Source organism: Triplophysa dalaica, chromosome 10 (assembly GCF_015846415.1).
Source record: "Triplophysa dalaica isolate WHDGS20190420 chromosome 10, ASM1584641v1, whole genome shotgun sequence".
Classification (NCBI taxonomy): domain Eukaryota; kingdom Metazoa; phylum Chordata; class Actinopteri; order Cypriniformes; family Nemacheilidae; genus Triplophysa; species Triplophysa dalaica.
Genome location: NC_079551.1, coordinates 16,142,431 through 16,166,160, shown reverse-complemented (window position 1 = coordinate 16,166,160; position 23,730 = coordinate 16,142,431). Strand labels below are relative to the sequence as shown.

The following is a 23,730-nucleotide window of genomic DNA, read 5'->3' as shown; positions in this document are numbered from 1 at the left end:
ACTTTTAAAACGGAAAATGGCAACGAACCCATGTTTGTGTCTGTGCTAAACCATGAATGTTGATGTTGGTTTAAATTGAATTTGCTTTACGAACACATCATGTATACATAAAGACATCCTAACAGACCTTCAGTTGTGCCCGCCCACAGTGAAACAGGTCCAAATACTCAGCAGCACCGTTCAGAATGGTTAAAAAAAATTCTTTTTTTTTATATACAACTGATAAAACACAATGTTAAATACACGATAATACTAAATTAAAATCATATCTCCTATTCCAACGACTTTGAAGCACCCCTCATTTTATTTCCTCCTCCTTCTTGGAAGTTGGTTTGGATAAAATCATCTGCTAAATAAATGTTATATTTTATAAACAATATTCTACAAGTCTAATGCTATTTAAATGTATTTAAGCCATAATTAAACATCCTTTATTTGGGAGAGTGTCCAATCATAAAATAAATGATCTACAATACTATTATCCAATACAATAGCTGCCACATGATCAATAAATAAAGAACATCAAGTTAAGTCTCATTGAACTCACAAAACCGCTTTAAACCAGCCACAATCCTCATGGATCAATATGATTGATGGGCTGATATTGTTCAGAGGACATGAGTCAGATGAGTCTCTCCATTGGTGGAGGCTGCACGATGTTCCACATCTCCACTCGAGAACCTTCTTTCTCCTGACGACTGGGACTGTAGGTCCCACGTGTTGCCCGACGGCTCAGCGTCATCACCAAGGCCGTGGCAACGGCGAACAGACCCAACAACAGAACCACAGACACCAGACTGATGGACAGCAGCAGGTTAGAGGTCACGTTCTCTGCACTCACCTAGAGGAAACATACATCAGATTGCAAATTTAGGATACCTTACACATTTTGTTCTTCGTGCCCTGCGAGCAATAAAAAGAGTCCTGACTAAGGTCACTGTAGGCAGTGCTCGAATTGAAGGGGGACTGGGGGGATCGGGGAGCCCCCATAAGGCTTCAGATATTTGTATTTGAGTAAAAATTATGATGACAAATGTGATTAAATTCATGGAATGGATGTGGTACATTTTGTGAATTAATTATTTACAACAATTTATATTAAGTATGTTTATGGGCTAGTTGTCATGTCTCTTTAAATTTGAAACGGCCCTCCCGACGTCTAAAGACCGCTTAGCGCAGGACAGTGAAAGAAGCCTGTTCTTCTATGTAAGCCTGTTTTAAATATAATAGCATGTAGTTATGCATATTACAATCAAATATATTGTGTATTTTGTGTCAATTGTATATTGCGAGACTAACTCCCACCCTAAAAAAGACTTATGAGGAGGACCCCCATAAGACTTGGTTCAATTCGAGCACTGACTGTAGGCTATTGTGTAATATTTATCAAAATTCTTAGCCACACAGATTTCGGAGTGCGATACTGTTTGGGTTTAAATGATTCACAGGTGTTTGTGATTATTCAGGTGTCTTATAAATGCTGGAAGTGTACAGTATTAAATCTACTGTTTTGAAAATTCTTTGCAGTGCGTTGGCCTTCAACATAAGGACTGAAACTGTGGCAATGAAATTCAATGAAGACATGAAGCTGTTAAGGAAGGAAAACGACAACAGGTGAGCATCGTTATCAATCACAGCCGATTACGAAAGAGTTCCCAGTCCCACCATAGTGAAAAATCCTCTGCATGAACCAGGGGCCGGATTCACAATACAGTCTCAAGAATAAAAGTAAAAAATTATCAAAAAAAATGTATAATTTATATTATAATAAGTATAGTTTACGCTTGCTAACATGTTAGCTAACATGCCATCGTAAATACCGTTCAACACGCTAATAATATATATTACGGAGCCGCTGAAGGGACATTGGTGGAAAAAAAAACAGATTGGCGAAAAAAAAACCCAGAAGACTTTCTCGTGAGCACGCGAAAGTATCTCGTGAGCAGGCGAAAGTATCTCGTGAGCACGCAAAAAGTTTCTCGTGAGCACGCGAAAGTATCTCGTGAGCAGGCGAAAGTATCTCGTGCGCACGCGAAAGTATCTCGTGAGCACGCAAAAAGTTTCTCGTGAGCACGCGAAAGTATCTCGTGTGCAGGCGAAAGTATCTCGTGCGCACGAGAAACTTTTTGCGTGCTCACGAGTAAGTGTGTGCCTGTTATGCATAAAAAGGCCTTTAGATGGCACCAGTTTAAATGAAATGTAGATTAATTAGAAATGAAAAGGTACGTCTATGCAGTTGGGAGGGGATATTTTAAAACGTCTGATGTAAAACATGCATAACGTGTTTTAATAAATGAAGGCAGTAACTTTTAAAAGACTAAATTCATTACACAGCTTAGGTGCCAAATAAGAGTGATCGTGGTATTCGTTGACGAATCGGTTATTTCATAAGCTCGTATAGTGTTTGTCCATTGTCCTGCAGACCGGCAGGCAGCGTTTGAACAACGCGCTGAAGGGTCGATCCACGGAGCTTCTTCAATAAGATTTATATTGAGGATAAGCTTTATATTTTCGCGTGCGCACGAGAAAGTCTTCTGTTTTTTTTCCACCAATGTCCCTTCAACGGCTCCGTACGATTTTCATTTTACACACATTAAGTTTATTGTGTAGATAAACATATACAGTTACCACACGAGCAAACGAGTAAATCATTTTATTTTATTCTTATGACAAAAATTAAGACGTTCTTAAGAAAATAGTCAAGAATGTTTTAAGAAATGTTTGTGAATTGCACTTACGAACATTCTTACGAACTTCCTATAATTTATCTTAAGAAAGTTCTTAAGACAAAATATAAGAACATTTTCGTGAATCCTCCCCAAAACATTGTTAAGAAGAAAATAATTCTTAACTTCCTTGTTTTCTCTTAAATACAAATATATGAAAAAGTTAGAAACGTTATTTATTCCCGTAAAAAACTTCTTAAGGCCGTTCTTAAAACAATTCTCAAGATTGATTTTAAGAAAATTAGGAAGAATCCAAATTCTTGATCCAAATCCAAAGAGATCTTGGCAGCAGCTGAATATGAAATACAGTAACTTCATTCATTCAGGAAAGTTTAAAGAAATAAAATGCTCTTGCTACTAGGATGCCTGATTGGGAAATGATAAATACTTAAACTGGCCTTAAAAGTTAAGATAAAACGTCCAAACCACAATTCTCTCCCGACACACATGTAGCTCTCTGTTAAGTAATGCTGCTTCCTCATCTACGGGTTCCTGAATAAACGGAAATGCCATTTTTAGGTCTGTATGAAAAAATTGAGCGCGATTAAGAACACGAATCAATAAACAAATGGCGTATGCAATTTCAACACCGCTCGCGCTTCTTAAAGGGGTGGAGATTGTAATAAAGGAATCAGGTATCCCTGGACACTGAAATGTTGCGCGGAATTGTCTTTCCTGATATTATAAGCAATCATTTTGCTGAGTGTTTTGCCACTCAGGACGGCACGCTCCGGCGTGCTCAAGAGGTGTTCACGCGATAAAGTAAAGTCTCTGCATACCCTCTATGGTTTACCCTTATGAAAACGAAGCATGGTTTACCTACATTTAAAAACGAAAAAACGTATTTCACTGGTATGTCCGGTATAACTGGACCGAGTTGTCAGGGAGGTCATTTTTGACCGACAAATTTTACATTTTGAAATGCTTAAAATCGTAGCTTCATCGGAATGAGATGACAATTGAATACTTTTGTCATATCAGCTATTTGAACACATACAATTAGGGACATGATTCGTATATGTTAAAGGGTCACATAAATAGTCACACTTTGCTCCTTCGCGGTCAAAAATGACCGACATAAGAAATGAGTCTTTTGGTGGCACAAACTAGAAATTAGTGAAAAAATAAAGGAGACGAGTGCTACCGTGTTGAAGTTGCATCTTCAATAAAAAGTTACTCTAAAGATGTACATATTTGCCCTTTTTGTGTAAAAGAACTCAATCAGATAATATCACAAATATTTGTTGATTTATTCATTTTTTTATTTTCGGATTTTTTAAAACAAGTAGAAGTCGAGTTGAATGTAATTTTTCCTCAGTGAAATGACCATAGTTTTAACGCGAGACAATCAATCGGGTTGAATGGAATGTACATTTGTTTTACACATAGTGAACAACTTCAACGAGTTTAGCATCTGTAAGAGTTTAGCATCACAGTTAGCATGTGTTACATACCCGAAGTAGACGGAGCAACGAAAAAAGAACTAGTCAAAAATGGTGCATCTCTCTGTCTGTGCACATGTTTACTTGAGTCTTTGAGTATACTGACAGCTGTGAAGTTATTTCCCGCGTCGCTGCGGCAACATAGGATCGGCTTGGTATCGGCAAGACGTGAGACTGACCGGCCGGTCGGTCATGTGAAAACCGGCCGATTCCGGTCTCTGGCCTGGTCAATCGGTGCACCTCTAGTAAAAATGGGTAATAATTATTAGATAAATATTAATAAGTACCATCAAATTCCCTAAAAAGTCGAAATAAAACATTATTAAAAGAAAATTTAATACACAAATTTTCCTGAAAACTTACATTTTAAGGCTTCCGTCACTTTTGACCCCGAAGGAGCCAAGTGTGACTTTAGAACTTTATTTGTGAATTTGTTGTGTATTTTATTATTATTTAATAAACATTTTTTTAAATGAACATTGTTCTTTAATGTCATCCACCGGCGTTTTGTGGCACATGTACCGTTTTAAAAGTATCGATGTGGCACAGGTGTCGAAAAAAACGATTTCAAACCATGGTTATGAAAAGCATGTTTTTTTTAAGAACCTTAGTAAAACTATGATCTACTGTAGGCTATTAAACCATGGTTTTGCAATAAGTAATCAATACACAAAAAACATGGTAACCACAAACATCTTTTTTTTAGTTTCGCTTTCTTCCAACAATCTTCCTTTTTTGTACGATATATCGAACGAATTCGCACGCATTAGCCACCTCCTAAAATCGTTACAAATTCTAGTGAGATCAATAAATGCAATCACATTAACAGTTTTTGCTGTTTAACACCTCGATTTATGATACATTTCTGCATAAAAAGTTGAAATTGCTTGAATTAATGCGATTAGAAAATAAATTACCAAGTCTTTTTGATATTTGACATCTTACGATTTGTAACGGAGGCTACACATAATGCCATATTATTATTATGATTGACACATTATTGTTTTATGTCATTTATAAATTCATTATCATTATTCGCTTATTAATAAAAATAAGCTGTGTTGACGTGAAATTCGCTCGTATTCTTTGTTTAAAGACATTTTTTCTGTTTCTTTGCTTTTATAATATACTTATTATTACCCCAACAATAATGGTTCCTTACAAAGGGTGTTATGACCAAGATGGGATATGCAACCATCATTTGGAATTACACTTGCAGTCAACAGTAGGCTAAGTTATATTTCCAAACGAAATATACCGCCAAACACTGCTTTTCACACACTTTATACTCTTGAGTATCTGGACTGATGTTCAGACCCAAAATAACATCATCCAAACCCGAGGTGCATGCGGCGACAGGCCACAGAAAACTCCTCCGGCACTGAGCTCTGAATGAATGCTTCATGTGCGCGCTCGATAGATAGAAAGTGCGCGCGAGAGAGAGACAGCCATGCTTTCCAGTAGACAAACGACCCTGTCATGGAGATAAGCTTCTTCTCCCGATATATTTCCCGTACGTTTCTCAGACCCGCGGCGACGCGCTGCTGAGTTGCATTTCACACGGAACGATGGTGGAGGCCTTTCTGCTGGCCAAGCACTATTCTGTCACTCTGAAGACACACACTTTCACCGCAGACGTGAAACAGAAACGCAGACCCACGAATTCCTCACGCGGAGACACATTTGTGCTTCAGCAGTCACAAACAGACGAGCCTGCAAGATGCGCTCGCTTCCCTGACGCATATCATGACGCCTTTGAATAAATGATCTATTTTAAGATGTTTAAGACAGTGCATATGGAGGAATGGTTATTCTTTCTGTTAGGATTTGGTTTACAGCCCATTTGGTTCAATTTAAGTCAGTTTAAGTTCATTTGTCTCCTAAATGAATTAAGAACATTACATTCACTGTGCAACAAAAAGTTCAGATATAATTTAGTTTTACATTATTTCGTTTTAACCTCAGCAAGTGAGCATGGCAGTCCCACCAGGAAAAGTACAACTTTTTTAGTTCAGAAATGACTACACTCTACATCCCATGAAATCATTTAAACTCTTGTTCATTACTGTCAAACTATTAATGTGTGTAAAACATTTTAGGTAGAAAAATGTATCTGTACGCAAACACCAGAGATCAAAGAGTGAGATGTCCGCATTTGTCTTATCATGAGATTAGATGTTCTCACTAACTATCCTGTTAAACGGATTAACAAAGCGGAAAGTGCCTATCTTTAACACCTGCACCATGCTCGCGCATTACAACACCCTTGTCGGGTTAAAGGTGTTTGCTTTGTGACATCATATTCAACACAATCACATCATTTGATAAACTTGTTGTTATTCATTTACAAGACAAATGAGACGTAGTTTGATTTTTAGCCCAGTTAAAGTGTAAAGCATATAAACACTTTCTAGAGAATATTTCAATACCACGTTAACATAAACTTTAAAACGTAAAATAAATATTACTTTGTTAAATAATTTTTTTATTATCATAAACGTTTTACTTAATTCTGTTAATCTCCTGAACAAAAATGTTTAATATATCAGATTTAAATAAGATTTATAGACAATTACAGAATATTTATAAGGAATATACACTTCTTATATTTACAGCGTATCCTTTCCTATAAGAAACTACATGGCAAGTTACTTGTGGAAAGACCCCAACTTATGTTTCAAACTTGCACAGCACACACTTTTCGCTTGGATCGCTGACTCAACACACCTGTCGCAGGTTTTACAGTACAGATATATCTTTGATGTGTTTGCCACCTCTAGTTCAGTGGGTCTGTCTGTCAAACTCTGTAGCAACATTCTTTAAAACCTGCATGATGGGTGCCACTGGCTCAGTCAAAGAGGAGAGACAGGAAAACAAAAGCGACAGGGCAAACAACAGATCGAGAATGGATGAGATGGATGAGATGTTTTATTTGAAAACAGTGATGTACAGATCTACAGAATGCAGCAGACAATAAACAAAATCTGATGACAAACACAGAGATCACAGAGATGATCAGAAAACAGAATAAGGTGTCACACGGTGTATTGCTGTTTAAATTCAACATTGCAGTAGAGCAAAGTGTCCAAATATGATTTTTAGAAATGTGCGTTAAGATGATTAATACTGGGATATTAGTGGGTGTGTAAACACGGTTTCATCTTAACAACATAAACAAACGTTGCTGCGCATGCGCACTTTTGTGACCCCAACTGAACTTCCGATACACGTTCACAAACAAATAAGTGCCTGTAGATTATTTCAGATAACAATCAAAAGAAACCTAAAAAAACGTTACTTGGCTAAACTTGCCTCTCCAGTATTTTAAATGTAGACTGTGATACCAATCTCAACCGCTAGATGTCAATGCACCGTGCGGTTACTTTAAATGCGACCGAACCAAAGGACACATTTAACAAATTATTTATTTAACCATATCAACAGCACAAAATTCAACAATCATTTATTTAAAACGATTATTATACAGACAAATAATAATACAAATGAATAATAACATAAATTAATTTAAATAGTTATGTTATAGACACTAGCCAAACACAAACCGGAAGTGACCTGGTGATTCTGATGAAACGGTCTATATGAATGTTAGGAAATGGAAAGGATGATGATGGAAATCAAAAGAAACACATGGAATAGACAGAAGACAGTTGTATTTTGTTAAAATGACATTGAACAGAAATTATTATATTATTATCGTAATTATTCAGTCATTAAATTCATCAATCCATAATTTAAAATGAAGCTACTTTTTTAGCTTTTTATTTTTGGGCCAAACTCCTTGTGCTGTTACTAGTCATACGGATATATTGTAATCATAATTCAATTTACAAATACTGTTGTGTTAAACTTCATAGATATACAAAGTATTCAATATCCCCTAAAAATATTATTTAATTTTCCCTTGCACTTACTAACATATGGTTAATGAGAACAGGATTAACCAATAACAATGTATTTATTGATAAATGTGCTGCCTGAAACACTGTTACTAAACTCAAGGCACAGCGTGGTTATCTTGGACCTGATACAGTTAATATCCAATATATTATCACCCTTGCCTTTTATTTAAACCACACCCACTCCTTTAATCATTATAACCCCAGTCGACCTCTGGTTCATCATCTAACCGCAGAATGAGGAAGGAGAGAAACTGAAAGAGGTTCTGCCAAAACAAAGCCGCCATGTAAAAGTAAAGGTCGCTTACGTCCATTTCGCAGGTGTCGCCGGCGAAAGTCATTTCACAGATACACTGGAACTTGTTGACCAAGTTATGGCAGTAGCCGCCATTCAAGCAAGGGTTAGATATACACTCGTCGAGGTCTAATTCACACCTGACAGACAAATGCGGATATAATTCAGCACGCATAATTCAAACATAAATTCTATGCATTCTAGGCATTGAATGACAAAGCAACATGATTACAATGAAATTAATAAAAAGCATTCATGGGAAAGAGGCGGAATAATCACCAGTGACCCGAAAACCCATGGAGGCAGTCACACATCAGGGTGGTCTCAGAACAGTTACCCCCGTTGAAACACGTGTAGTTGTGCTCTTCGTCACCACAGATGGACACCGGGAGCTTTGGGGGTCTGGAGGAAAAGATGAGGGAAAAGAAAGAAGTAGAGCAGATGATGAAGAACCATCTTGAGAGCAATGTATGTAGCTAATATCTGCACCCCCCCCCCCACACACACACTTCTTTGTCCAGCACAAAGAGGATTAGCTCATTATAAGAATAATAACATTAGCATTTGAATGGACCTCTGACCACAAGACAAAGACAATACTGTCATTTTATGGAGATTAACAACAAGCTAACATGAACGATGGGAAAATGTATATAGACAAGTATAGGATATGATTTGGTACAGGATCGTGTCTTAGTGTAATTTTCTTTTATTCTACAAACAGACTGGGATGGAGGGGAGGTAAGGAAGGGAATCCAGAATGAAAGAAAAAAGGAAGGAATGAAGGAAAGACAGAACAAAAATGGAATGAAAAAGTGAACGAAGAAAACAGGGAAAAGCAAAAGAATAAAGTAGAATGGAAGGAATGAAGGAAAACAGGTTAAAAAAAAGAATAGAATTAAGAAAAATTTTATAAAAATGTTTATGGAAGGAAAGAAAGAATGAAGCAAAAACTGAATGAAAATAGTAAGGAAGGAAGGAAGAAGAAGAAAGAAAAAAAGAAAGGAAAAATGGAAGGAAAAAAGATAAGAAATGAAGAAAACAAAACGAAAGGAAGGAAGGACAACTGAATGAATGAAAAAAAGAAAGAAAATAACAGAGGAATAAAATAAAAATAAGAAGGAAGAAAGCAGCTACATGATTTACATGTTTATAGAGATTTATAGAGAAGGTTTTTTTTGTATTGTACTTATTTTGTAAGTGCTTGATTTTGATTTTGATGTGAAAGAAAGAAAGACTAATAAGAAAGAAAGGCCACTTACAAGTTCTTGAGAACAACATACCACGGAATCTCTTCAATCCGAACACTGTTGTGAGACGGAGGGAGCAGGAAAGACAAACAAACAGCAACCGTCACATTTTTATTTAAGGCCAAACTTTACACCAAAGACCTCTGTAACTCTACAGCGGGGAAAGAGAGATCTATAATGTCTCCCGGCTGCCTGCGAGGCAGTTTCAAAGGAGCGCTATGAAGCTGACTGGCAACAAAACATGTTTATGAGATAAATGGCTGAAGACTTGCTTTAGTTGCCACCCCGAAGGCCTAACACAACCGCTGGAGGACGGGCGAGACACTCTCAACAGAGACTATTAATACAGCTTTAAAACCACACGTAAAGACCAATCACCACAGTTGTGCTGGCATAAACAACATAAAAGCAATTATACCATCTGCATCGACTTTATAACAAATCAGTCCCTTGGAGCTCCAGATTTATTCAATTGGTTCTGTTTCTTTGATTGCTGAGAAATTTCTATTGTCTGATGTATTTTCTTTAAACAGCATAGCACCATGAGACAAGATACTGTTTTTCTACGTTTTGCGCAAACGTCCTTTTAGACGTATTTGTGGATTGCTTTGATGTCAAAGCCACGTTTCGGATTCGCAAACTAGGTTAAACTCAGACAGTAAGTCCTACACATGTACTCACACATCGAAACAACAAGAATGAGACGTACGTGCAATTTTGCCCCGTAAACTTGTGGGGACATAGACAAGAATAGCTGTCGATTCCACGCAAGCATGTCCCTCCATTGGCACACTTGTGGGCGGCACATGCGTCCACCTTCACCTCGCAGTTGGCTCCAGTGTAGCCACTCTCGCAAGTGCAGTCGTACGCGAGACCCTCTTCGCTGCAGTATCCATGGCGACAAGGGTTGGATGAGCAGGAGTTTACGTTCATCTCGCAACGATCGCCGACCCAACCCGGCGGACAGAAGCATTCAATGTTGCTGAAGAGATCTTCACAAACACCTCCATTCAGACAAGCGTTGGGTTCACAAACCATCCCACCAACACATCCAACCTCGACGGGAACCTCTGATATCTTCTCAAACTTCTCATCCTGCATTTGTGGAAACCTCAACTCGTCAGGACCGTAATACGGAAGCACGATACCGCCGATTTCAACGGTACTCAGACATCCAATAAGATTCCAGCCAGACTCCGGGCCCAGCCCACCAAGTAAGATATCCACGCCTTCTCGAATAAAATCCAGATTTCCCGCCGCAGAGTTTGATACTGTTTGCTCATCCATTTCGTCCATTTCGTTCAATGAAACCATGATCCACTTGGAGGTGTTTGCCCAGGGATCGGCCATGAGGAGCTCCACGTAATGCCACTGTCCATCAGATACTGGTTTTGAGCTGTGTAGGGTCATCGGTGAGAGAGGTGATGAGGTGAAGGAAGGTCCGCTCAGGAGCTCAAGTGCCAGAAAGCCATCCTGAATGGATACGGTCAAAAAGTCAGAGCCGCTCTCGGCGTGTAACACCGGCACATTGCGTTTGCGTGTACGGATGCTGAACATGATGCTGCTGAGGTGGCGGGTGATCAGACCGTTGCCACGGTATATGAGAGTGCCAGTGCCCTGAAAGGTCACATTTGAAATGCCTGTAGAGAAAAGGGCAGACATTTTTTATAATTAACTCACCCTTAAGCAATCCCAGATGTTGTTTTTTCTTCTTCAGTTTAAGACAAATTAAAACGTTTGGCTATGTTCTTCTATGGCGAGTCATGTTTGATCATAAATAAATATGTTTAGGCCGGGGCATTTCAATTATTCACTGAAATTTTATAAGAATTAAACCAAAAATAAAAGATTAAGATCAATTTAACCGTATCGCTAAAAAAAGAAAAATGTAACATAAAAAATGAAGATACAAAATCAAGAGCTCATTTCAAATATGAATGAAACAAAAAAGGAAACAAAAAAAAGCTCACAAGACATGCTAAAACCAATGAGAAATTAAGAAATCAATATGCCGCCATAGTTGATTTTAGCACTTAAATCTGCTTGTTTAGATTTATTGCATATATCATTAATATTTTAATAACTTTAATAATGAATATTGGCTTTTATGAATAAACATTTGTGAATAATAAATAATACCTAATTTTCTGTTAGATATATACATCAATGATGTCTTGAATGTGAGTAAATTGAGAGAAAACATTTATTTTTGGTAAGCTATTCCTTAGACTCATATCAAATAATGTTTAACATGTCTGTGACATGTCTGAGTCAGTCAGCATGCTTAACTGAGGCTAACCCTCTCCAATGTCATTAAATTAACAGATGAAGGCTCAGTCCTGACATCGGCGACTCGTTTTTGTTCCTGAAAGCTTAATTAAATACATGCCTGTGTTCTTGATATCATAATGCGAGCCGCTCTCAGCAGGACTCCTCGTTCCCAAGCCCAGACTTAAGACTGAATCATATGGCTTGGCATGACAGACGGATGTAAATCAGACTTAATCCAAAGCAGACTAATCCTAGCATAAACAAATGTGCTGATGAAGATCTAAACTCTGCAGACATACTGTGAGATTAAGAGCATTTGGCCTCGGGTCAAATCTTCTGAGATACTCACATTCGTAGCCCCATTTGAGGGCCCTGCATGCTGCCTGCGGCGGGCAGGGTTTGAGCTCGCACCAGCTCACCTCCTCACAGCGTCGCCCTGCTGTGTAAGGAGGGCAGTTGCATGTAAAGTCATCCCATGCGGAGAAACACAGGCCACCATTTTGACATGGATTTTTCTAGAAATAAATGATATTGAAAGGCACACTTAAGTAAAAGAACGTCATAATAAGAGTGACTTTTGAATTAATATAATTATACAATTAATAAAAAATAATAATATAAAATAATATAAAAAAACGAATTAAACAAATCAAAACTATCAAAATAATAAATTAAATGAATAAATGCAATTATAAATCAAAATAAAATAATTTTAAAAAGTCAATATGTGTCCTTATCCAAATTGTTTAATATGAATTTCAAATTGTTAAGCCAAAGTTTTGCTCACCTAGTCGACTCATTACTTATCTGGTAAAAACTTCATCCAAAGCATCATGCAGTGAATTAAGATGTATATTTGTTTATTATGTGCATTGTGTCACGATCCGGCTTCTCTCAGTCTTGCTTTTCTAGTCTTGTGTCAGGATCATGACAGACCCACGTGTTTTGTGTGGAAGCACATGGCCAATGTTTGTTTTTGGTGTGCCATGTGCTCTCCTGTCTCGTCTCCTGGCCCCGCCCCCTCCTTTCCTCATTAATTATCTTGTCATTGTTTCATGCGACCTCGCTCATTATTTTCTCCCTACTTATTGCCCTTGTGTTTGCTGTCCTGTGCTGGTTTGTTTAGCTGTTTTTGCATTGTGCTACTTGAAACACTGGTCAAGTTAGTCTTGTTGAGCCTAGTTAATTCTATTCAATATAAGTCAAGTTAAGTTCATTTAAATTAAGTTTATTGTCAATTGTATTGTCTAGTCTAGTTATGTATTTTTTTGTTCAGTTTCCCTAGTTCTGTGGTGTTTTACCCCCTCGTGGGTTTTGTTTTTCCCTTGTTTATTGTAAAAAAGTCCCTGTGTAACTGCTGTCTGCGTTTGGGTTCTGTCTCTACACCCACACATTGCCTGGAAATCAAACCCATGGCACTGGTAACTCGTACTTTACCAGTTTGGCTATAGAAAAACAAAAAAAACTAAACATTGACCTGTTTTAGTAGAAAAGCTCAACTTAATAAATCAACTTACAGAGCAAGAGTCATCACTCGTGCACCCTGAGGTGATATTAACCATGTGGTCCGGTTTATACGACATCGCTGAGACGGCAAGTGGAAAAAACTGGAGTTTCCTTTCGTTGAGCTGTAAGTCCTGCAAACACCCTTTAAAAAAACCACCAAAGGCAGATGATTCTAGTCCATCAACCAACCCGCCAACATACACCTTATCCCCAAGCAGAATGGAAAACGTGTGAACGTCCATTAGTCTTAATTCATGGCCCGATGCCTGCACAATCATCACGCCCTCCTTGACGGTAATGCTGACAAAGTGGATCTCCCCATCGTTGACCACACTTCCAACTGATGAGATCTTCAAGCTGTTGAGTTGCACTTTTAGTTTTCCCTTTTCCAACCACAGTCCAAAGTACTGAGTCGTGCTGTTGGCAAGGAGCACCAACAGACCCGATTCCTTCCATGTGCGCAAGAACATGGAGACTGAGAGTGTGTCCGATTCCAACTGGTCGTTGATGGTGAAGATGGCATAGCTTGACGAGTCATCATGGCCAAATCTGGCTGTGATATACACTGGGTGTGAACAAGAGAAGAGTTAGGCCCTGTTCAGACTTGACTTCTTTTTCGAAGCTATGCTAGCGTCTGACTTTCATTATAATCCTATGGAGTGAACCATGTTTTCAAAAAACGTCCTACTTTAATTTGAAAATCGTTTAACTTTTCTGAAAAAACGGCCTAGTTCACGCTCCTTTTCACAGCTTACCAATGACAAGCCAGTAGTGTGTCGGTTCCATAACAACATGCGATTGGTCGAGCAGGATCAAGCTCGAAAAAAAAGGTATGGGGGCCTAACGCCGGCTGGAGCCTATTTTTGTATAAATGTGAATTGAACTTTCAAAAACTAGTATTATACAGTATGTGATTAGTTTTTGCAAAGACGCTCTCTGTTTGTAATTCCAAAAAACTTCTGTTACGCTGCCTATCTGTTTCTCTGGGACAGTTTTTTTTTACAAAAAAAGCTCTTTTGTCAAAAAAGACCAAGTGTGTTCATGGCCTTGGAGAACACTTACAGAAAGGCAATTACCTTTCTACATTCTCATTTCAAATGTGTGTACTCTAGGTAACAATTTTTTAATAGACATGTGCAGTATGGTGCATACCCAAGTCGAAAGCACCCCTACGAACTGTAATATTAAACCCTAAAAGTTTAATCCTAAAATCTTCTTGATTTCCTAAAAGTTCATTTCCTGGTGTCCTTACCTTCCGCACAGTTTGAACCCTCATACGGTCGCCGACACTTGCACTTGTACCCTTGCCAGAGGTTAACACACTCTCCAAGGTTCTCGCATGGCCCTGAAAGACATCGATCTTGATGGATGCATCCCTGCGTGACGTTGACCACCAAGGTGCTCAACCAATCCTCCGGCACCATCAGTTGTGAGTCCACAAACAAGTCCCTCATGCATCCGATGAAGGATCCAGAACTCCCTCCTCTGTCCAATCCTCCAACAAAGGTGCTTTCTAGAGCTGACTCCAGCTCAAGGGCAGCTGGATCTATTTGGATGACTCTACTGCAGATATTGTTTCCGTTGCAGCTTTCCAACAGTCGCAGCAGTAGCGTATCCTCCCCAAGCACGAATTCTGCTGTGTGCCACTCGCCATCAGAAACGGCCTGAGGTAGAGTCAGTGTCCAACTTGTTGAACCTGGTCGAGGGTCACTCCTAAGACTAAGAAGCAGATGGCTGTCTTGCAGCTCCAGGATGAGCGTGACCCCATCACTACCCCTCTCAAAGAGTACCGTGTTCTTCAAAACGGTGCGAAAGCTTAACCTGATATTAAAATTAGTCTCAGCTCCAATCAGGGGCGTCTGCAAGTGCAGGTAGCCTCCGGACGTCTCAAAGGAGAATGCGGTGGAAGTCTGGCAGTATGAGCCAGTGTAGCCTGACTGACAGGTGCAGCTGTAACCGTGTACGCCATCGCTCAGAAACGGTACGCAGAGTGCCCCATTCTGGCAAGCATGGCCCTCGCAACCCACCAGCGGCTCAGTACAGTTGGTTCCCCCGTACACGATGCCATCTTGGGTCTCTGATAGGCAGACGCACGTGTAGGTGTCCAGGAAGTCCTCGCACGTGGCACCATTATGACACGGGTTGGTGGTACAGGCAGTGACGTTCAGCTCGCACAAGCCACCTGAATGGAAAGGAGAGTAGAATGGAAATGCTTAATGTGGATTATGAACAACAATGAGCTGTTCTGATTGGTGTTCTGTAACAGCCTTCCATCATAAAAGTTTATCCACAAAACTATTTGTGGCTGGTGTAAGATTCGATGGCAGGAATAATGTGGGCACTCTTTAGTCAATAATCCCACAGGAAAACAAAAAGCAAAGCTGGTTGCATAACCCATTCAACCATGTCAGAGTATTGAGATTTCCAGGAAGAATCCCATAACTGAGAAAAAAAATTCTTTGCATGGTTATAAACTTTTTATTGACCAATTAATGGATGAATCCTCCAATGAATGACCAATTCGTCATTGAAATGTCCATTAAAACCTTGAACATCCAGTAGTTATACAACCTTACAGCCTGTAGTCGCAACAAATCAATAAGAATGTCATTCAGATAAATTTCCAACTTTCTTTGATCACTTTCAGATCTGTGTAACCAAAGCTGTAAAACGTTACCTGAAATAAGTAACAGGACACTCCAAATCCAAACCACAACATCCATGGCATTATAAGTCTACCGCCGAAACCATCGACCGCATCTTGCCTATTTTAATGCCTCCTGGACAGTCCAGATCATCTTAATAGACAGCTCTGTGCATGCATTCCTCTCGTCTAGAAAACCGTGTATGGCAACACTAGGCCCCCATCAAAGCCAGCTCCCGGGGGATTAGCTTAATGCAACCTGAGCATCTTACAATGGCAAAGACAAATTATAGCCTCCGCCTCTGAGTAATGATCAGAGCTGATGGCCTTACATAGGCTGCGGAGAGAGAGACACTTTGACCTCATGTAAAATGGTAATTTTCAGACTACTCTTTAAATATCTAGCATGAAAATACTGGTTTGATTTTAAACAAGACCTGACAGACGCACAAAACAGTTATGACTGTGTATGAAAACTTTCTCACCTTTCTGTCATCACACAGTTTTTAACGCTATTGCACATGCAAATGAAAGTGCAAATCAGAATTTGTAATATTTCTTCACGTTTCATCACAGCTCGGGCTGCGAGTCTGCAGGTACCTGTGAATTCTGGTGGACACCTGCAGATAAAGCCAGCAGCGCTCTGATGGTTGTAATGAGAAGGTGAGAGGAGCTCAGTGCCGTAAAGGGTTTTCCAAGAAAGCTCAATACATGTGCCTTTATTCAAACACGGGACGCTTTCACACTCGCTGATGTCCGTTTCACAGTTACGACCCTCGAACCCTGAAACACACACATAATAGAAGTGACATGACAAGGCTGTTTAGTGTTTTTATTTATTCGCCCTCATATCAAACCCTTTATGTGATTCTTTCTTCTGTGGAAGACCAAATTGGACCGTTTTGAGGGTGAATAAATGGTGACATGTATATTTTTTTATTTTTGGCTGAGCTATGCCTTTAAATGAGTTGTAACTCACCAGGAGAGCATTTGCAGGTGTAGTTCTCGCCTTCATCCTTACAGAGGGCGCCATTGAGGCAGGGTTGAGACCAGCAGAGTGGAGGTGGAACCTCACAGTGAACACCAGTAAAACCAGTTTGTAAGCAGTCACAGTGGTAGCTAGAAAGTTTTATTAAAAATAAGTACGTTCATATATCTTATTTACTGTAAATGTAAATATTCTATTAATAATTTTCTTTTAAAACCTCAAAAAACTTAATATTATAGTACTTAGTACTAATTCTCTACATAGTGGCCAAAAATACTCATATTTATAATTTGTATGTACTCTTTGCAGAAAGTTTAAATATTATTTATATATTAAATTGTATTATTTACATTATAAGTAAGATAATAAATTATCATCATATATTTGAAATTATACAATATAATCATGTTTTTGATGAAATACATAATTAGTATATGAATTATCTGTTGCCTTATATTTTTAAGCACGAAAAAATCTTGATCAAATACAATCCAGACACAATTACTATTTCTATGTAATAATGAAAAAATATATGTAAAAGGAAAATAGCACCCTTATAAATCTACTTACCCATTTATTTCATCCACACACATTGCCCCATTTTGGCATGGCTGGTCACTGCACTCATCAATGTTGATGTCACAGCCCTCCCCCTGGAAGCCTTCCAAGCAGGTACACCAGAAGCCATTGATGTGGTCATGGCAACTGCCGCCGTGGAGACAGGGCTGTGATTGACACTCATCAATCTCAATCTCGCAGCTGGTACCTGCAACATCAGACACAATAGAGTCGAGTGCAAAGATGCCAATCCGCTCTTTGTCGAGATCTCTGGGTGGTTTATTGCACATGCCATCTGGACAGACTTCAGTCAGAAGAGATAAACAGGATCAAACCGACTGTAACTGTTGAAGTGTGGAAAAAGCCCTAAAAGTTATTAACATGCTGAATGCTGATCAGGCTGAGTTTTCCATTTCTTGATCAAAAATATTGATAGTTTTGATGTTTAAAAAAATTGCACATATTCTTCTCAATTATGATTTATTCAGCCTCATGTCATTTTGAACCCTTTATAACTTTCTTTTATCTGCACACCACAAAGAGATTTTGAAGAATGTTGGTAACCAAACAACATTGACCCCTATTGCCTTCCATTGTAGGGACTCAAAACTGAGACTTTTTTTGTGCTCAACAGAAGAGTCACATTCAGGTTTTGAATAACATAAGGGTGAAACAAATCATGACAGAAGGAATATCCCTTTAAATTAAACTGTTTAATGCTGCAATACCGTCATTCAGCCACTAGATGGCATTGGTTTCATTTGGCACTAGTTGAGATGCATCACTTGTCAGTATGGCAAACTCTCATTCACTCACCCGTGTACCCAGCCTTGCAGAGACAGACATAATGGCCGATCTTGTCCAGACAGGTGGCTCCGTTCCTGCAGGGCCCCGACACGCATTCATTCACCTCAATGTCGCAGCGTTTGCCCTGGAATCCCGGCACACAGAAGCAGGTGGGGCCGTCCCCTGCGCTCCGGCAGATGGCACGGTTGCGGCACGGGTTGGGGGAGCAATGGTCCACCTTTTTCTCACAGAAAGTCCCAGTGTAGCCTTCTTGACAGATGCATGCGTACCCTGGACTCCTGTATTGTACTGCCAGACAGCGGGCACCATCTCCACACAGCTTCTGAGCACAGCGCTGGATGCTAGTGTGACAGTCATGCCCCGGCACGCATTGGCAGGCTAGTTCCCCTGGGCGGGCGCCAGTGGACTGGCACGTCGCATTGCCCTGGCAGATGGACGACTGGCAGGATGCACCAGAAGAGTGGCATCGCCTGCTGGGCAAGGCTGGCACTGGAGACTCGCACTGGCAGAGAAAGTCAGATGGGTCTTCCCTACACTCTGCCCTGTTTTGGCATGGCTTGTCCAGGCAGAGGGTTGAGGTCTTGAGAGGTGTTAAACCTACAAAGAAAAGAATTTGAATCATGTACTGATCTACTTATTATTTAGCGATATAATTGTCTTTTTTTATAGAGTATTGGGGCTTTTTGTACTTTTTTATTGATTTTTTTGTTATTTTTTAGAAGACATATTTTCGCCTTGAAATAAACTTTGTTCTATCTGACATTTTGTCAAAATGATTTGCATTTTCTTATTCATATTCACATATTCATATCATTCACATTTTGGGACATTTATTTTGAAAACAAAAGGTTTTATATTGAACCTTAGTATCTTAAAACTGCTCAAAATGCAAAACCTTATAATTCCCTTCTCAAAAAAAAGAATATTGATGACTAAACTGACTTTTCTGTCCAATCAAATGCTCCCTAATACTAATTGAAAATGGCTAGCGTGCAATAAATTCTGTTTTGTGGTTGTAATTCAAATAAAGGCTTTTGGCTACACAGTATAAACACTATAAATACTATTCAATAATTCCTGTGCATTTACAGGAAATAATAACAAGCATACTGGTAAAAACATTTGTATGTTTCAAAGGTACAGTGTATGCAATTAAGTGGCACTAGTGGTGAGATTGCGAATTGGAACCAACTGCTTACTCCACCCACAACGGTGGCTGACCGAACTAAGATGTCATCATGTTCTTCCTTCTTTGCCAAAGGGGATAACGTTATAACAAAACGCTCTGTTGAGCAGTTTGTCCATTTAGGGCTGCTGTAGAAATATGTTGAATTCCATGTAAGGTGACCCGTAGTGTATGTCGATACTATTAGCTCATTCTAAGGTAATTAAAACATAACGCGTCATTTTCTAAGGTCTTTATACACCTCTGAAGACATAGTTATGTATATTATATTTTGTTATTTTTATATAAAAGTAAATAATACATTTGCTAATTCGCATAACAGCTCCAGCCTTAAACAACTGTTTATTAGAATTACATGTGATAAATATGTTGTTTTTTGTAGTTTCATTGATCTACTCTAAAGCACAGGGCACAACAAAAAAGAAAAAGGTATTTCAGATATTGTGTCTCATTGTCTTTATATCATGCCCTTCACAAAAAGAACAAAAGGACAAACACGTTGAAGAACAAACTTTCAATGAATTGATACAAAAATTAGCCAAAGGATACAGTGAACTTGGCCCAATGGTCCATTTTGCAAAGCCAATAAACATGCATTGTTCTTGAACCCTCCTAAAACAGTTTCAGAGATCTGCTGTGGTAATGAAGCTCCTCTTCCTAGTCTTTCTGCTGGTGTCATCTACGAGTTTGCGATGAGACTTACCAAGAATATTTGACAATTTACCTGCAACTTTCCAATACTTGCCTCCATTTAATGACAGAACAATAATTGAAAACAAATACTCGACAAGTGCAGGCAAAAACCAAATACTAAGAACAGCATAACCGTGTTTCAGGGAAACCACTTTAACAGTTCTTTCTGCATAATAAACTACAAAAATGGCTCATTTCAACTCCTTTACCTGACCGACACGTATAAACGGAGAGCCTGCACAGCTTAAGATAAAGGGCACATATAAAAGCCCCCGTCCTGTATTCAGCAGGTCAATAACAGGCAATGTCAGAGAATACAATACTTTGTTATCTATCCAAGAAATGGCTTAACCCCTGTGACAGGCCCATTCACTTCTTGCTAACAGCACAAGGACATCATCTAACTTTGCAATCTCCACAAAGCATCAAATTATGTCCCCATAGCAACCGATTCCACGCTCCCAGGTATGCTTTAGACAGGGTTGCTATGGTGACCAACAACAGACATAAGTCAGATATTTAGAGGGTGTCTAGCAAACCTATTCACACCCTTCAGTGCTATGCTTCTTTTATACCAGACTGTTTAGCGAGACAAAGGCTAACACTGCTGATGTTTTTGTTCGAGAGCTACAGGCTTTCTGGATGTCTTATTTACATTTTAGACTAATAGGAAGCAAATCATTCTAGATGAGGACGTTTGTTTGCCAAAGATGGGCTTTAGATAGGTCTAACCATGACTATTAACAATATCAAAATAGAGGGTGATTAGACATTTGTGCATTTCCATACAACAAATTTCAATATGCTTGTTATAGGATGTAATGGAGGGAGCTTTTTACAAGAACCGCTTCTCAGCAAGAACCCCACACACACATAAATGCGAAAGCACATGTTAACAGAAGAACTCAGAAAATCATCCTTATCTCATATCAATTTGAGACACCGGAGACGGCTGGTGATGGGATTGTCACTACATTCAGTGTGGACGAAATGTCAAATTATAATGAGTTCTAATGCGATCATTGTCTTTTGACACGTCGCATCACATCCGGTGTAGACACGGTGAAAGCATCAAACTCAGATAGGCCTAGGATACTCAAAGATACATTTAGATTGCCAACGCTTTTATGATGTGATGAAAGTGAACCACAATCCCTTTAAAAGTGCCGGAGTTCAGAAAATGAAAAGCCCAGTTGTGTTTTTGAGTGTCTTTGATGCGGCGCCTTTTATGTTCTTAAGTGCCACTGCGGCTGATGCGTCCAGGGTTGAGATATCACTGACCCCACCACACATGCCAAGCCATATCAGAGAGAGAAAACACATGATATCAAGATATCACACCGTCTGACTGGCCTTTTCCCACTATATAAATATATTGTATGACATATCGCTTGTTGCTCCATAACTCTTTGTAAGTCGCTTTGGATAAAAGGGTCTGCTAAATGACTTAATGTAAATATTGTCCTTATGAACATATTATTGTGAACAACTTTTTTGGGTTGATCGACAACCATTTGCATTACAGTAATTTCCCAACAAAATCAAGCTTAAACTAGTTACTCTAGTAAAAGAACATTTTCACAAGATGGAGTGTTTCTACATATAAAAATACACATAGTCTACTATGAACAGTTCAAGCGACAACAACATAAACAAACGTTATGACCTCCGCACTGAATCAATAATTTTTTAGCAGGTTTAATTGAATTTAATACAATTAATACACAATCAAATATTAATATAAATTTAAGATGAAATAAATAAATAATATATATATGAAGAGCTCTTTTCCAAAACGCTATAAATCCATTTGAATAGTTTTCATGAAAATGACATTTTTTTATCTAGACCCATACATTTTGTTAATATTCTTTCATCCTGTTAAAATGGTCTGTTGGCTCAGTCTGAACATGTTAAACAATGACTGTTAAATGAAACAACAATATTATCGAGGATAAAATCAAAGTTTATTTTGATTATTTTCAAACTGCTACAAATCCATCCTTTTTTTCAAAACATTTTTTTAAACAAGCAAGAAAACATGAAACATATGACATCAGGGACTCATACTGTAAATTAATATAAATCAAATAAATGCAAATGCATGAAATAAATAACAGCCAAATAAAATAAATAGTAAAATAAAATAAATATTTTCAATTTCATGTTTCAATATTTTCCACCACATACAACAAATATACCACTAACGAGCGAAGTCTGATTGGTCGAGAGGACATGTCGCATTTAGGCTAAAAACAGGTTCGGGACTTATAGCGTTTTGGAAAGAAACTGCATCTTGCAGTACATTTTAAACAAAGAAACAAAGCGATTTGGCATGAAACATTGATGGTGCAGTGAATAGGTTTAGTACATAGCAAAATGGCACGACAAACTCATTAATTAAGCTTTTAATGCGTTTTGGAAAAGAGCTCTTCTATATATATCCAAACACAGACCGGAAGTTTACTTCGGGCCAGCGCGTGTCAAAAGAAACCGCCTATAAAGCTTAACAAATCCTATTCACACACATACCAAGTTAACAAAAATGCACATAAACATGAACGAACTTTCAAAACATCGCTACAATAATAGAAAAAGAACAGCTAAACAAAAGCTGTCAGTGCGCTCCGTCCTTACGTACTCAACAAGTGAGCATTACGTCACAACAAGTGCATAAAAGCGTCAGGCTAAAGTACTTACTTTCTGCCCACGGCAAGAGAAGGAACAAGGCAACGAATTTGAGCTTCGTTAAACTCATGACATTCTTATCCATGTTTAGATGTCATCGTAATATAGCGATGTCTGACATGATCGAGGTATGTCGCTCGAGCATCCTCCTGTGTGCGAGTCTGAGCGCGCTCCCGTTCACACACACGCTCCAATGAGGCGCAGCACTCAATACAAAGAGGACCCCGGGGATTGGTGAAGACATGGAAAGAGGGTGAGAGGGGCGACCAGGCATGCAGTCTGAATTATAACTAGCAGGTGGTGATTGCATTGGATGGTAAATAAGCGATGGCGGCGGGTAAGATGCTGCAGTCAGGCTCACGAGCTCTTCTTGTAATCATGGTCCTCAGTCCTCTTCAGTATGATGACTTCTCTCAGAAACCTCTTAAAGTTAATTTAATGCAAAATAGACTGCGCCATCTGTCTGGATTCAAGGATAGGCATTTGCACATTTGAACTGCTGGTTTAAGCTGAATTCAAGCTAGTGAATATGTTTTACCTTTTACTAGGCTTTCCCACGTTGAAAATGCTCATGTTTAATTATTTAACTAGTAAAATGTCTGCTTGGTGTATATAAACCATTACCTGAGCCCTTGTAGTACCTACAGTTGAAAGATATAGTATGTGAACCCTGTGGGCTTACTTGGATTTCTTCATAAATTGGTCATAATAAAGTCACAACAATAGAGAAACACAGTCTGCTTAAACTAATACCGCACA

The 23,730-nt window shown here is 38.8% G+C and overlaps 1 protein-coding gene across 1 annotated transcript; it reads right to left on the bottom strand.

Moving 5' to 3' along the window:
- Positions 1-37: 37 nt before the first annotated feature.
- Positions 38-23,113, bottom strand: crb1 (crumbs cell polarity complex component 1). Its single transcript, XM_056757937.1, has 13 exons — positions 22,984-23,113; positions 18,414-19,001; positions 17,610-17,805; positions 17,031-17,170; positions 16,652-16,834; positions 14,660-15,589; positions 13,419-13,972; positions 12,251-12,416; positions 10,340-11,270; positions 9,643-9,687; positions 8,660-8,782; positions 8,394-8,520; positions 38-841 (listed from the first exon to the last, which is right to left on the bottom strand). The coding sequence occupies exons 1-13, from the start codon at positions 23,054-23,056 to the stop codon at positions 623-625; spliced, it is 4,275 nt and encodes a 1,424-aa protein (XP_056613915.1). The 5' UTR covers positions 23,057-23,113; the 3' UTR covers positions 38-622.
- Positions 23,114-23,730: the final 617 nt, after the last annotated feature.

What these genes read in the sequence shown, in the direction of transcription:
- crb1 (XM_056757937.1), bottom strand. Translation starts at nt 23,056, where the DNA reads ATGGATAAGAATGTCATGAGTTTAACGAAGCTCAAATTCGTTGCCTTG. An exon ending in TCTCTTGCCGTGGGCAGAAA is followed by an intron (nt 19,002 to 22,983) that starts GTAAGTACTTTA and finishes TTTTCTTTGTAG; the next exon opens with GTTTAACACCTCTCAAGACC. An exon ending in TTTACGGGGCAAAATTGCAC is followed by an intron (nt 9,688 to 10,339) that starts GTACGTCTCATT and finishes GTCTCACAACAG; the next exon opens with TGTTCGGATTGAAGAGATTC.